Genomic DNA, 15,434 nt, shown 5'->3' on the forward strand with positions numbered 1-15,434 from the left:
GTCCCATATGTTATCATTCTGATCTATGGAGTCATCTTGTTGACAAATGGATGCCACGGGCCCCTGCATCATGTGATTTAGCCAAACCATTTGCAGGGACGGCCAGAGCTATGGTGAGTGCTCACAGGGCAGTTCCCTGCACCAGCAGACCAAATGCTGCTGTGGAGACCATCTGCTGAGTGAAGAGCAAACAGAAAGAGTCACAGTCTGTCTCCCAAAGCCTGCATCATCTTCATATGTCCTCCCATTTGATGTGGTTACGTGAATAAATCTGTTAAATTGCTCATGCTTTCAAAATAAACTGGTGTTAACATTTCATTAATCACCATCTATAAGAGGTTTATAAAGTGTTTTAATAACACTTTTGATTAGTCTTTTTAAGGTCCAACTCACAATCAGCTGGGATGAGCTTTAGTTACCCCAGTGGTTCCCAAACTTTTTTTGCTGGGCCCCCCTTTGTTTTACAAGAAAAATGTTGTAACCCCCCCCGCACAAACACACCCTCCAACCACACACACACACCCATATTTTGTTTTCAAATTCCGTTGAAATTGGTAACATGTTGCCACGTTATTGTTTACATGAGATGAATTGCAGAATGGCAGATAGAGACAAAATACTGTTAATCTGACTATCTGCAGTATTTACACGCTTACATACACACACGCAGTTACTGTCCCTCCATTTAGAAAGGCAGAGGCGTCACGGTGTAATTATTTTACGTGTAGTTGATTTTTTCCTGTGTAATAATTAGAGATGGCACGATACCACTTTTTTATGTCCGATACCGATACCGATATCATAAATTTGGATATCTGCCGATACCGATATGAATCCGATATAGTGTGTTTTTTAATCAATAAAACGTTTTTTTAATATCTTGCTGCATTTTGTATAAGTTTATACTCAACTTTAAACCGAATTTCCCAGAGGAACCCACCCGAGGGATTAATAAAGTTTTATCTTATCTTATCTTAAATAAATAACAACACTAAAGCTATTCTGTTATACCTGTATGTAAAAAATACACTGCGCCCAAAATATTTCATAGTTCAGCAATACTGATCAATCTAATAAACTTAAACCTACTCCATCCTCCCTATTCTGGTATTTTAAAGAGTACTTAGCAGAAATATTAAGCAACCTAACTAAAACGGTTGCAAACTCCCAGCAAAAAAAAAATAGGGAACCACCCCCCACCCTCCACCTCATGATGCTTAATCGATGTAATCAAATTTAATTTGAAGCAGTGTGGAAAAATGCACAGAAATAAATTATTTTTCAAGAATAATTAAATAGATTCAACATCTTTCTTCAACAGAATTGCAGAATTCACAGATGGTACTTTCCCAAAGGAAAAAGTACTATAGCTTACTAGGGTATATTAGACTTAACAGTTACTATATACAGTAATGGACTTCTATATATTTTACATCAGATTAAAACTTTGGGTGTAAGAGTCAGATAATTATTTATTAAAAGCTAGGCATTTTAAATGAGAATAAGAAAGAAAAGTATGTCTTTGTGCCCCCTTTTCCCTGTTCATGCCCTATCGGCCCCCCTGACTAAACTTTGCTAGATCCACCCCTGCACAGTTACCAGCCGTCAGCTACGTAGAAAAAGATCCTGGTGTAGAAAGTAATATTAAATAAATTCTAACAACAGCTTATCAAGCTTAATAGTGCTGCTGTTGTTCAGCCGCTGGTTTCCTCTTTCTGGTGAGAAGTGGGCCAAAAACTAAGAAGAGAGACGGACTCAGGACAGAAAAGCCGATCAGCTGATCATTAAGCAGTTTCACGATTGAAGTAGCAGCAGGAGAGAGAGAGAGAGAGAGAGGCAGTCCCTCCATATATCGGTTGTTAAGCTTAACGTGGGAATGCTTTACAAACATTCAGAGATGAACTTACACACTTGCTTTACTTCTCTCTGGGAAAACTTCCTCGGAGATGAAATGCCGGATTGCTAGCAAGGCTACAAATACACACAGCCGCTCTATCAGGTGATGCATACTGCTGCAACGTGCTACGGTTATGAGCCGAGTTACACCGTGTAGCAAGTTTTGTGAGGTGCTTTTTTGATATTTAATGGATCGGATTACATTTTTTATTTCTCGCCGATATCCGATCCAGTAATTTGGGTCAGTATCTGACCGATACCGATACGTAATATCGGATCGGTCCATCTCTAGTAATAATATTCAACATTGCTATCAATAATTTTTTTAAAAAAATGCCTCTCTGTCCAAAATGGGTTTAAAAACATGAACAACTGTGGGATGGGATGCTGTTTGTCCGTGATTTGAACCGGGGGAACAAATTACAGCAGGATCAGTCTGATATTATTTGTATCCCACTGTAACTTTATTATATAAAGAGCTAACATCTCCAAAATGTCAGGAGTAGTTAGTCGTTACAAGAAGTGTTTGTGAACTAAAAATCAAGAATGTGGGATACTGTTTGTCCGTGATTTGGAGAACCCAATGCGTGCTCCCACCAGAGAAAACTAATTCTGCAGGGGAGACCTACCTTGGCACTTGTGCAGGTGAAGCCAAAGGGAAGATATGCTTCACCATATTTTCTAGTCTTTGGCTTAGAAGGAAGTTTGTTTGAAAACATATTTGGCTATGCTTCATCTCCTGCTTTGCGTTTGTGTGGGAGCCCCGTCAAAAGACCTGTCCATTATGCTAGCAGTGTCCAAGTGTTTTTTTTTTCCTTTTCATACCGCGCCCCCCCTAGGGGGCGGGCCCCACACTTTGGGAACCTCTGAGTTAACCTTACCTGATCAGATAAAAGTTGGATGGATGTAAAAAATAAAATAAAATAAAAATAGAAGATAGCTTCTTCAATACAAAAAATTACAATAAATTAATTGCTCCAGGGTGTTGCTTGATTGTTGGGGGTGTTCTCTGTATTATTGAAGGATCTACCTTACAAAATAAAGCGCACCGAGGTTACCGCTGTTGTGATTTGGCGCTATATTTCAACAAACTTTGTTGCTCTCCCTGTTATATGCTACAAGAAGCGTATTCTCGCGATATCTCGCGATGATCACCGAAGGCGTTCAGCTAACCTGTCAAAGCAGCTATCGGCTGAAGGAGGAGGTGGGCTGAAGTGAGCAGAAACAAGGTCAGCAGACTGTTTGTCTTACAGTTTATATACAGTTCATTCTAAAGCTCGGTGAAAGTTTAAATCCCCTAAATATACTGCTGCAGGTCTGACTCCGCTGCACATTATTTAAAGAGAAGCAGTTTTACTTTGTTCCAGTAGAGTAACAACTTAACGCGTACAGTGCTGGTCTGAAGGGTTTTTTTTTCATCGAGCATACAGCAAAGATTTGAGTAAGTAAATGCAACTTTTCAAAGTGTGGCTCGGGGTTTGTACTTGGCAGTCCAAAGGTCCCGCTCTGGTATGCACTGTAAAGTCAGCAGGGTGAGCGAATGCGTTGTCTTTTTGCCAACACACACGCACTCACACACGTGCCTGATGTGTAACAGTGCTGCACGGCACGGCCGAAGCTTTACACGAGGACTATAAAACAAAGGATGGATGTTGTTATTTGGCTTCACTGATCGGTAACCAGGCTCAGCGGTCACGTGACGGCGACTGTCAAGCCTACAACAGCTCTCAGGGTCAGCTCAGGTCTTCCGCGCGTGCACATTCAGAGGGTGGAGTTGCTAACAGATGACAGTGGCAAACATTGACAGGTCTACAGGGGCCCATTTCTTACTCAGTGCTGGTTTAAATCATGTTTTATGTAAAAGGTCGTGGGTAATCCTCTTATATACAGTCTATGAGTAATCCTAAATAAATATGAGGAACTGAGTCAATAACAGAAGCTTAAAGAAGCAGACCTGCTGCAGCCAAAGGCGGGAATGAAAGATGCCTGCTGTTTGTGTTCACAAGCTGAGCAACGTCAGTGACCCTCAGAAATTTATAAGTTTGTTTACTTACAAAGAAATGAACAGTCTCTAATTTTAATGGTAGCTTCATTTTAATAGAGCGAGACAGAATGTCAACCAAAGATCTAGAAAAAGATCACATCGCATTAAAAATTATAAATTGATTTGGACGTCAGTGGACGGGGCCATGTACCGTAATATCTTGGACTAAAACCTCCTTTTCCCAGCAAGAACACTGAAGATGGGTCGTCCAGCATAAAAATGACCCAAAACATACCACCAAGCACATTGAGGTCATTGAGCTGGGGATCAGATAATTGTTTCCCCCTGTGTAAATCATGGCTACATCTGCAAGGCATTTCTACCTGGCAGACATGTACAGCATCGTCATGTCGAGGTAAAAACTAGTTTGAGATTCTTTTAAATGAGTTGGTTTTTTATGTTGAAAATAAGCCTCGTGGGTGCAGACATGAAATTGTAGGTAATGTCATTTTTAAAAAGGAGCAGCTCTGCTTTACAGTCATGGGATGACCAAATTTCTCAATTACCTCAATGATCATTCTCTAAAAACTGAAATATTTGTCTGAGAGATGTAAAAAAAAAAAATAGATGTAAAAAATAAATAAAAAATGATACTGTATGTCTTTTCAGGTTGTGGGAAATCTTGAACACTCCTCATAGCATCATGTCTGAGTTGAGCGGGAGGGTCCAGACCGTGCTGGGTTTAGTAGATCCAGACCAGCTTGGCCGTACTATGACCCACGAGCACCTGACCATGAGCTTCGAGTGCTGCTTCTCGCCCCCTCCCCCAGGTGACGAGGCAGTGGCGGAGAACCCGTTTCAGATGCAGCACATGTTCTGGCTCAGGCAAAACCCGTACAGCTCCCCCGAGAACCTGCTCCTGAAGCAGGAGACCGCCGCTGTGCGGGACGAGCTGCTGGCCTACAGGAGAGCCGGCGGGGGAACGATAGTGGAGAACACCACCACTGGAATCGAACGGGACCTTCCCACCCTCCGACAGCTGGCCAAGGACACCGGGGTCCACATCATTGCAGGTGCAGGGTACTACGTGGACTGCACCCACTCTGAGGCCACCAAAGGAATGAGTGTGGAGAAGGTGCGACCCAGTTTGTGGTGGGGTTTGGAGCTCACACACCTTTGTTAGAAAGTTTTAAGCATGCTAACTCAAATAGTGTGGCCTGTTTCAGTATGTGAGGATTTTTTTTCACGCCCTTTGATTGATTTGAATGGATTTCTGACAACGTTGTCTAGTCTTTTGGTAGCTACACCTGAGAATGACCCTGAGAATACCGTACTCAGTGATATTTAGACACACTACAACTATGCTTTCATCATCTCCTTCAATCCTTAGTAAAGGGAAAGAGGGAAATTAAAAAACGTATTCTCAATAAATGAACACACGCCAGCTCCTCATTTCCTGACCTTCAGCTTACAGACATCATCATCAGTGAGGTCCTTCACGGTGCTGACGGCACAGACATCCGTTGCGGTGTGATCGGTGAGATCGGCACCAGCTGGCCCATCACGGAGAGCGAGACAAAAGTGCTGCGAGCCTCGGCGCACGCTCAGGCTCAGCTGGGCTGTCCTGTTATCATCCATCCTGGCAGGGATCACGCCGCTCCAGCTGAGATCGTTCGGATACTCCAGGAGGCCGGTGGTGACATCAGCAAAACTGTTATGTCTCACCTAGACAGGTGAGATGTCACTAAAATAAAGTCATTAAGATACAGCGAAAATTAGGGTGCCCTTTTCCTGTCAAACACACAATTTCCTGTGACACGTGCCCTCTCTGACATTTAATTTGAAACATTTTTTATTTCAGTATCTTAATACATTTTAGTAATTTAGCAGATGGAAAGGGAAAAAGCCTGGACCTTGGTGTCCTTGGTCAGGCTCGTGAGACTGTGTTGCCAGTGACTGCTTGAAATGATGCTGTTTGCTCCATATTTCCTAATTTTTAGCTGCTGAAGGCTTTCTGGTTCTCAGACTTGAGTTACAGCTGGCCAAAAAGTCCTGAGACACCCCTCATTTCTTTTTCTTTGGCTGCTATTTCAGTAATTTTATACCTTTTATATGTATACCTGACCATATTTAGAGGAATGCTTTTTTAACTACTTAACACGAGCCCATCTAATTCAAGGGATGAATCAGTGTTGTATGTGTATAACATGCAACTTAGCAAAGATCCAGTTTTAAATTGTATCTTTAGGACTTGTTGCGAGCAGCCAAAAACACATAATTTGTTCCAACTTTTTTAGTTGAACCTATGAAAATGTCAAAGATAAAACAGTTTGATAGGCACAATGTATTATTTTTACACAAACAAGGTTGCTCTTAGCCTAAAACTGATAGCTTTTTGAATATCTCAGCATGATGTGCAGTGAATCATAAAAAATCTTGAGGAAACTGAAGAAGTGGAAGTGCTATGTACAGCAGATGAACAATATGTGAAAGTCATGAACTTAAGACATAAGAAAAAATCCAACAAAAGTCTGACACAGGACCTCAGAGATGCATCTGGTCCTTCTGTTCACTGAAGCCTCATCAGAAATGGTTTCAGTGGAGGGGAGCATGTCAAGAAGCCTTTTCATTAGGGAAGGGAAATGAGGAGACAGTGATTGAGGTATGCCAAATTACAGAAGAATAGGAATGAATATCAGTGGTAACAGGTTTCATGGATTGATAATTCAAATTTCAAAAAGCGCCGTCTTTTTTCTGATCCGCCATGCATCATTATCTGGAAAGCATCTTTGCAACAGCTTTGTTTTTCCAAACAAAGCATCTTAACTATCAGCTTTATTTTGGCCTTTTTTAAAGGACGATATTAGATGAAGGTGAGCTGCTGGAGTTTGCTAAGTTGGGGAGTTACCTGGAGTATGATCTGTTTGGAACTGAGATGCTGAACTATCCGTACAACCTGGACGTGGACATGCCCAGCGACAGCCAGAGAGTGAAAGCGTGAGTAAGGATTTCTTCTGTGTGTGCGTGTTGTTCACTATTTTGAAACCTCCAGGAATCAGTGTCCAGTCCAGTAATAGAAATCCTTGTGTTTGGAGCTTAACTCCACCTTAAATCTTTTACTTTCACTATAAAGAAGAGCTCATCGTGTAGTTGTTTTTTTAAAGTAACGCTATATAGAAACACAAATTTCCCATAACGTTAAGAGAGCTGAATAAGTTATGCTCATGTATATATGTTGTTCCTATATATGAATGAAGGCTAAAAGACCGAGGGCCCTCATTTTTCACCCCACTGTTTTCTCGTGTTCAGCCTGGCGTTTCTGGTGAAGGAGGGCTATGAGGACAAGATCGTGATCGCTCATGACATCCACACCAAGAACCGCCTGACCAAGTACGGCGGCCACGGCTACTCTCACATCCTGAAGAACATCGTGCCAAAGATGCTGACGAGGGGCATATCGCAGCACCAGGTGGACAAGATCCTTATCGACAATCCTAAATGCTGGTTGACCTTCAAATAATTAAAAAAATAGAGGCGCGAGGAGGGCGAATTCACCCGGCTATTATTCGTCTTCTGATGACGACTCGTAATGAATACTGATCACGATCCGGAGTCATGCATTAACGTGTTCTTGGGCTCATACAGCAACGAGCTTGCCACCGTTATATGTAAATTTTTCTTTAATTTCACCGTTTTCAGCAAAACAAAACGTCCATTATATTTCAAAGGAAAATAATTACAGGCTTTTGGATTTTTATAGAGGCTCTTTTAGTGCAAAACATGTTCTCTTTGTTTAAATATTTGTGATTATACATGATTCACTTTGTAAGCAAATTAATAAAGGAGGCCTTGCAGGGTCACGGTGCCTGTTATAGCACGAGAAAATCTTTTGCTCGTCAGTAGAAGTGTGATTGCAATCCAAGATAAATATTTCCAGGTGCTCACAAACACGGTGCTAATTGATTTTTTCAATTTTTTTTATTGTTATTTGTAATTTCAATGTCATAGCTGCTCTCTTTATATTCGTAGGCGACACTTATGCAAACACGTTATATGGAGGGGAAATAATGAGCGCATTACTAATCAGTATGCTGCTCTGCTCTTGACACAATGTGGCTGTGTTAGATGAGTTGTCCTGTTGCCCCTCGGTGGGTGTCTGCGTGTCTATGGGAGGCTGACTGGCTGGCAGGCCCGGATGAAGGACATGTTCTCCTCTCATCTGGGAACAGGTGGCCTCGCAGGGTGACTTCGCCACATGATCAATGGCGCGATCGCCACAGCTGACTGTGCGGCGTGAACAACTATCTAACTTTGATTAATCTTCTGAGGAGGATTACAAAGTGAGCGTGAGGATTTAATACCGCACTACATTTTACATCTGAATTGACAGTCGACTCTGGAGGAGTTTAATAATCAGCAAGCAGATTGATGAGCGTTATATAACATTTCTGTCAGCGGTGGCTGTCCAGTTTTGTGACTAACCACCAGACCACCATGTTGTCTCAACCAGATGCCATGTTGACACACGCAAGAAAAACGAGTTACACTGATGAATTCGTGCATCAGTACGAATGGCCCTTTACAGTTTTTTTCTTGTCAAGTCTCTTAATGTTGCACAGTGTTAAAACGTCATTTTGATTAAACATGCATAACTACAGTTTTTCAACATTTTCATCCAAATTTCACCCACTGTGACTCTTTTTTTTTGCCTTTAAATAAAGCACACAAATGGTTTAACAGCACTGTAAGCGGTCATGTGAATATATATATATATATCATATTTGCACCTATAGGTGAGTCATCACATTATAAACTTTCCATCTACAGGGATATGTGTAACCACACGAGCTACCGTCTGCAAACTTAATTCATAAAGCACGACATTTCATTCAGGGAGCACGAGCAACACTAATCAATGTGACAAGGGTACAAGTGGGTGCTGTACAAATTAAAACTGTTATTTTGGTTTTGTAATTACACTGTCAGCTCGTCGCTATTGCCCAGCACAGTTTTCTGTTTTTGCATGACCTCCTCCACATCACTGCTGATTCTGTTCGAGTTATAGAAACGGTGAGCTCTGCCTCTAATAATCCAGCTGACATTGAACTGAGCACGAGCGGTGAAGCAAGCTATATGCAGAGAAGCTCTTTTATCCTCCCAGTCTCTTTCTCTCTTTCTCGTCTCTTCAGCAGATCTGTCCGCGTTTCAATCAGCGTACAACATGAAGCCGGAGAAGGTGCTGTACTTGTTATTGTTGCCCCCGTGCGCCTTTCCGCCGTCCAGCTTAATATAAATCTCGTCCCCGGGCTCCAGGTGAAGAACCACACTGTTGCTGGCGTAGTCGTAGTTCTGGTCGGCGTCTTGGGCGATGGCGCTGGCTCTCACCTGAAAGGCAAATGTGACAGTTTGTGAAACGGCTTCGTTTCGAAATCAGAACCGCGGACAGCTCCACGTCTTATCTTGATTTGAAGCTTTAAAAATCCCTCACGTAACTTTGTTTCACAATACCCAGGAAGTGTCGCTCTATGTGCGACTTGTGCGTAAAAATCTCAAAAAGTCTACATTTTTTGCAAGAAAACTAATGTCAAAATAATCAAGCTTTTTTTTTTATTTTTATTTTTTTTATAAAGCAATCGTGAGTTGTCCTACCTGGTTGTTTTTACAGAGGTCAGCCCACATGCTTGTTCCATCCCCGCCTCTCATCAGCACATGGTAAACAAAGAAGTAAATCCCCGGTATCGAACAGGTGAATTTCCCGCTAGAGGGATCATAGTGGTTTCCAAGGTTTGTAACAACATCGTCAAATTTCAGTATTTCATATCCCTCGTGCTGCTTCTTCAGTCCTGCGTAAAAGGCTATCTTGGGGACGGTGTTGTAAGTGGCTGCACTGATGGCACCGTTTGGCCCGTTCGCTCCCGGTGCCCCCGGTAGACCCGGAGGGCCAGGTGGCCCCCTCTCCCCGGGAGGACCGGCAGGTCCAGGTGGCCCGGGTTCGCCCATCGGACCCCTGGGACCCATCCTCCCGACGCGTCCCGGCTCTCCTGGAGGACCCTGAATGAACGTGGGAAGCGACTGAACCAGGCGGTTGTCTTTGATCGGGTTGGTTGCCTTGGCTGTAGCCGTAGCTGCGGTCCCGTGGGAGTCGCACACCATTTGACAGGATCCGAGCATCTCATAGCGGGCAGGAGTTCCGGCGGAGTTCACCACCACCGGAATCAGAACCACCAACCCCAGCACCAGCGCGACGCCACAAACACCAGATGCGATCATCTGCGCTCTTCGGATTCGCTGTGATCTCCCGGGTGGATGGTCTTCCAGCCTGCCTGCGGAGGATAGGTTTGCTGAGGGAAGAATTTGACCTGCTCCTGCACAGCCCTGCAACTTATGGAGACAAAATAGTCCTTTAAATATTTGTGCGCGAAAGTAACCATCCACAACTTTTTTCAATGCCTCTCTTTAAGCGTCGAACTGGTTCATCTCCACTTTCTCAACGCGTGAAAGAGCATCAGTCGTTTGGAATCGCTTGGAGGAAGATGCCAGTCTGCGTTATGCGGTGCAAAGTTTCTGCCTTCCACGGTGCCAAAGGAGAGAGTGGACAAGAAATTAACCGTTACTCGATTCTGGGTTTGAAGAGTGGGAGGAGGGATGGATGGAAGTGATGGATGGGATACAATCGGTGCGTTTCTTCAGTCAAAAGAGAGAAGGTGAACGACAGACAAACACTGATGCAACTCTGAAGCACTGAAACGTGACTATTTTATTTTATGCAGTCGATTTTGAAATAAGAGAGCAACTTTACTTTAAAAAATACAAACATTTAATGCAGAGGGCTTTGCATTACTTTCATTGATTATTGTAGCGTTACATCCCACAACATTTTATCAGCGCCTATTGGAACAGCTCTAAAGGTCCTCAGCATAATTAGGACCATTTAAGACAAAAAAGCTATACCCCTTTGACACCTGGTCACACCTCAGCGGCTCCCTGTGTCCAATTTATCATTTGGAAAAAATCCATACAGCCACTGATAGAAAGAGGAGAGTCACTAGGAGCTGGCAGTGAAGGATGACTTTGCACAGATATAGTCATGAAATGAATGCTGAGGCAATTCGATGGGAAATAGGCTGAAGTTACTTATTAATTACCAGTGGGAATTTACCATTTGCATTGATTAGTTTAAGAAAAATGTTGTAATATTGTCCTATTAACCCGATTCAAATGGCCCCAGCCATTTCTCAGTGCCCCATGCAGATAAAAGTTAAGCACTTCTAAAGCTTCTGTGAGATTTGAGTGATGAAGGGCTAATTCCTGGTGAGGAGAGCAGATGATGATGTGCTCATGAATGCAGAGGATGTCACTTTGTCGATGGCACCTCGCTGCCAGGTGGGAAAGATGGATCACAGAGGAAGAAAAAACACGGATGGTCTGGCTTGTTTTGGAGGAGGAAAACTTTGATTACAAATTTTATGGAAGTCAAAATGCAAAGTGTGTTTGTGGGATTGTCGACTCAAAAGTTGCCATAAGAAAGCTGCTGGCAGTGCTAAAAGTATATGCTGTTTAAATGGTGTAACATTTCACAATGAAAATGGTATTACTTTACAAACTTAGGTCATCAAACCCATCAACTAAGCAGTTCAAAGGTTATATATTTATGCTATGTGTTTATATAAAACCACCTCAGATCAAGGGTTTCACAGAGTCCATCTGGCTTTTTACATATTCCCAAAGGCTAATCAATACTTTTCTTTCCACATTTATTTCATTTCAAAGCAACAACCGCAATGATAACCGCAGATGTAAATGTAATGGGTCCTTACATGTCAGTGAAAAACAGCACCTCAGATCCCTATGTGTGAAAAACTACACATGTGTGAGCATTTTTGCAAGGATTTGTTTGTTTGTTTGTTTTATAACAGATTTAGGGGGAATAATGGAAATGGAAATAAAGCCTGCATACATTCACAATCAAAGAAAGCCGCATGTAGTGGCATTTAGGCCGGTGTCTGGCTCTGAAGGGCATTCACAGTCAGTTTGAAAAGTGAGCGAGTTAATGTCCAGAATACCGGCTGGCATGTAGCTCGGCCATGAAGGCTCTCCACCTCTGTCTGTCTCAGGCCAGTGAACGATAAAGGGAAACCAGGCTTTAGATGTGGTTTAAATGATTCATTTAAAAATGAATCAGTTTCTTAGACTGACAATGCATCAAGGCCTCCTCTCTATGAAAGAGGGAGACGAAGTCCTCCAACTGAGGAATAATCAACCAGCTAACAATGACGCATTTTTGATATTCAAGATGAATCTCCTATCAGTATTCTGTTCCATAAATTGATTCTAGTCTATAGTTTCCTTTGCTCATATTGTCCTGAGATCACTCACAGAGCTGAACTACCTGAACACAGTGTTGATAGGGAAAAGAAATATATGAAGCTTAGAATTTGCTGGTGTTCTTTATTTAAAGGCCATAAAACATGACATCAGTTTTATGTTTGTTTTTGTTACTTTGAAAAATTCATTTCAAAGTTGATGTTTTTTTTAATGGAAAACCCCACAAAGTGAATGTATACTCACTTGCCACTTTATTAGGTATAACATGTTAGTTTCGGGTTGGAACCCCACGCTGCCTTCAGAGCTGCTTTAGTTCTTTGTGGCAGAGATTCAACAAAAGGCTGAAAATATTCCTCAGAGGTTTTGTCCCATCAGAAGATGGTACACTGTGGTTGTAAATGGATGGACATGGTCAGAGACGATACGAAATAATGCTCAGTTGTTACTAAGGTACCCAAAGTGAGCCAAGAAAATATCCCCCACACAGTTACACAACCATTATCAGCTTAAATTGTTGTTCCAAGGCATGATGGAGCCATGCTTTCATGTTGTTTATGCCAAATTCTGACCTTACCAACCAAATGGTGCAGCAAAACATGAGACTCATCAAACCAGGGAATGTTTTTCCAATGTTTTGTTGTCCAATTTTGGTGAGCCCGTGGTAATTATAGCTTCAGTGACCCGTTCTTAGCTGACAGAAGTGGCACACAGTGTGATCTTTAGAGATGCTCCTCTGCATACCTTCATTGTAATAAGTAGTTATTTAAGTTACTATTGCCTTCCAATCAACTCAAACTATTCTGGCTATTCTCTGACCTCTGACATCAACAAAGCATTTTCACCCCCTAAAACCCCCCAATGAGATATTTGCAGTTGAACAGGTGCACCTGTGGCTGGTGACTATATATTATAACTTATTAGTTTACTAGGATTGCAAAAAAGTGCTTATTAAACATGGAGTAAGTTAGACTTAGAAATTTAGCATTCATTCAGAGTCATGTTTCTGTCAACCTAACAAGTGTGAACAACTTAAGTCTTTGCTTTGCTTCCGTTTGTGTCAACTCTTGGGGAAAATGGCTTTTTAACAGCTAAATTTTCAACACCAGTTGCTAACTTCATCTGCCATTTGGTGCCAGCCAGGTGGTGTTCAGTGACTTTTAGAAGTACAACAGCTCGGTGTCATTTCCTGTGATGAGACAAAAAGGTGTGCTGATTTTATGATGAGCCACACTGATGGAGATGTAAAGAAATAGCATTAATCCCCACCTCTGCATTGCACTCAACATTTTAAATCTTTAAGTTTTAGAAACCTTCACTGGAGACAACTTAAATTCACAGATAACCTACTGTTAGTGGGGCTGAACCAGCTCACCCCTTCTAATGTCTTCAGGTTTCCGACTCAGTGACATCTGGTCTGATCGTCATCAGCAGCACATTCGCCCACAATATGTGCTGGTTGCTTTGCATGCTGATGTCATAATTTAGTCCACATAAAAACAATTTATGAGAGGTGCAACTTCCCTAATCATGATTTTAGATGATGTAGCCTAACATCATTTTCATGCAATGTTCATGTTTGGGCATGCAGCCTTGTCTTGGTCTTCTTCCATTAGTAGAACCATTAAAATAGTTTTTTATGGGTTATTGTAAATTTGGACTAGAGGACATCATCTTTCTGGGTGAAAGTAAAAATTTGGTGTTGCTGACTCTCTAGCCAAATTGGAGGGTCAGATGTCACTGGTACACATATCAGTGGTATTTGACAATGCAGGGAGGCCATACAGGCCACAGGATTCTGGGCACCTTGCAGTCATATGAGCCACGAGGTCTTCTGTATGCCAAAATATTCTAGAGTTAAGTATTAGCCCATTTATCAGAAAAGCGAAAGAAATTTAGTCATGCAACGGGACAATGATCGCAATGCATAGCAGAGGCGGATAAAATGAAAAAATAAAAAATCAAACAAAAATACTTTCTTCTTTATGTGCATTTCTGCTACAATCAGCTGATTTCAGTTTATGGAAAACAGTGGACTGTCAATAGGGTTGGAGACATGGACATTACTTTCATTTTTATAGCACAAAAGGACGAGAGTGCAAGCATCTGCACAGACTATATGCTAACGCTAAGCTAACTTTATTTCTACCTGTTCGTGGTTCTAAAGTAGAATCACTGTGGCGATCGCTGTAAAGTCTGTTTGTGCTGGTTTTCTTCTTGTCGTTGTGTCGCTGGCTTTCTTTTCATAACTAAGAACAAAAAGAAAAAATATAGAAAAGGGATTTGTGCTGGTGTGTGGGGGTGTAGCCTAAGGTTTGTATTGTTAACTGATAATTATGTGACAATGTGTTTCAGGTCATTTTACAGCGTGATAAGGAATCAATGTAACGAGTAGTGTAACAAAGTACTTTCTCCAAATGAGTAATTAACCCTTGTGTGGTGTTCATATTTTTGTTACTCAGCCAGTGTTCATGGGTCTGGTGGACCCACTAGAGTTTTTGGCTTTCCAAATTAACACTATCAAACAATTTTATGTTAAATTACTAAACAGATGTTTACTTCATCCAATTACAAGCCATATGAACAGCAAACATAGTTATTTTTTTCCCTTTACCTTTGTTAGATCACATTTATGAATTAATGTGCTTCTCGTTTTTTTTTTTTTTTTTTTTTTTTATAAAATGTTATAAAAACATAAATCAGTTATAATCAAGTGGAGTGAGTGGAAAGACACAACACATTTACACGTGAAGCAATATGTTTCACAACTAAATGGGATCAGCTGCTCATCAATGGTGACATTAGGCCCAGGGTTGTAAAACAGGGGGAGGTGGTGCACACACTTATCCCACACTGTCCTGATGGCAGCTTGCTTGTCTCTCTGCCGTCGAGCTGGTCTGTCGTCTCGGTTATCAAAACGGATAATCCTGGAAATTTTGTGGAAGTTTTCCAGAGACATTGATGCACGGAAAGGTTCTTGCCGGTTTCTGCATCCCACAGGGATTCTGTGGATGCCCCTTTGGACCTGAAAACTCCTGCAAGGATAAGAACCCCAAAGTAGGCCTTTGGGGTTCTTAGATGAATTTGGTCCATCTCCTTCCACCTGTCTCCAAAAACACACCTTCCTTCTAGATTACTGCAATCCAGAATAATTTTCTGGATGGAATCTGGGATGAAAAGCTCAAATGAAGACTTGATGTCCTGCACATGAGTAACTGTCAGCCGTGTTGGC

General features: G+C 41.8%; 2 protein-coding genes across 3 annotated transcripts; one reads left to right on the plus strand and one right to left on the minus strand.

The window, feature by feature from the left end:
- The first annotated feature begins 3,046 nt into the window (after positions 1-3,046).
- Positions 3,047-7,767, plus strand: pter (phosphotriesterase related). Of its 2 annotated transcripts, none has more exons than XM_084912796.1 (5): positions 3,047-3,125; positions 4,550-5,015; positions 5,348-5,613; positions 6,737-6,877; positions 7,190-7,767. In XM_084912796.1, the coding sequence occupies exons 2-5, from the start codon at positions 4,584-4,586 to the stop codon at positions 7,398-7,400; spliced, it is 1,050 nt and encodes a 349-aa protein (XP_084768922.1). In that variant the 5' UTR covers positions 3,047-3,125; positions 4,550-4,583; the 3' UTR covers positions 7,401-7,767. The 2 variants fall into 2 exon arrangements, with proteins under 2 accessions (XP_084768922.1, XP_084768923.1); XM_084912797.1 differs by lacking the exon at positions 3,047-3,125 and adding an exon at positions 3,150-3,337.
- A 496-nt stretch (positions 7,768-8,263) lies between these two features.
- Positions 8,264-10,608, minus strand: c1ql3b (complement component 1, q subcomponent-like 3b). Its single transcript, XM_084912799.1, has 2 exons — positions 9,530-10,608; positions 8,264-9,265 (listed from the first exon to the last, which is right to left on the minus strand). Exons 1-2 carry the CDS (start codon positions 10,148-10,150, stop codon positions 9,086-9,088), a joined length of 801 nt encoding a protein of 266 aa, XP_084768925.1. The 5' UTR covers positions 10,151-10,608; the 3' UTR covers positions 8,264-9,085.
- Between the last annotated feature and the right edge of the window lie 4,826 nt (positions 10,609-15,434).

Source organism: Perissodus microlepis, chromosome 18 (assembly GCF_051167445.1).
Source record: "Perissodus microlepis isolate ML-2025 ecotype Zambia chromosome 18, ASM5116744v1, whole genome shotgun sequence".
In the NCBI taxonomy this organism is placed as follows: domain Eukaryota; kingdom Metazoa; phylum Chordata; class Actinopteri; order Cichliformes; family Cichlidae; genus Perissodus; species Perissodus microlepis.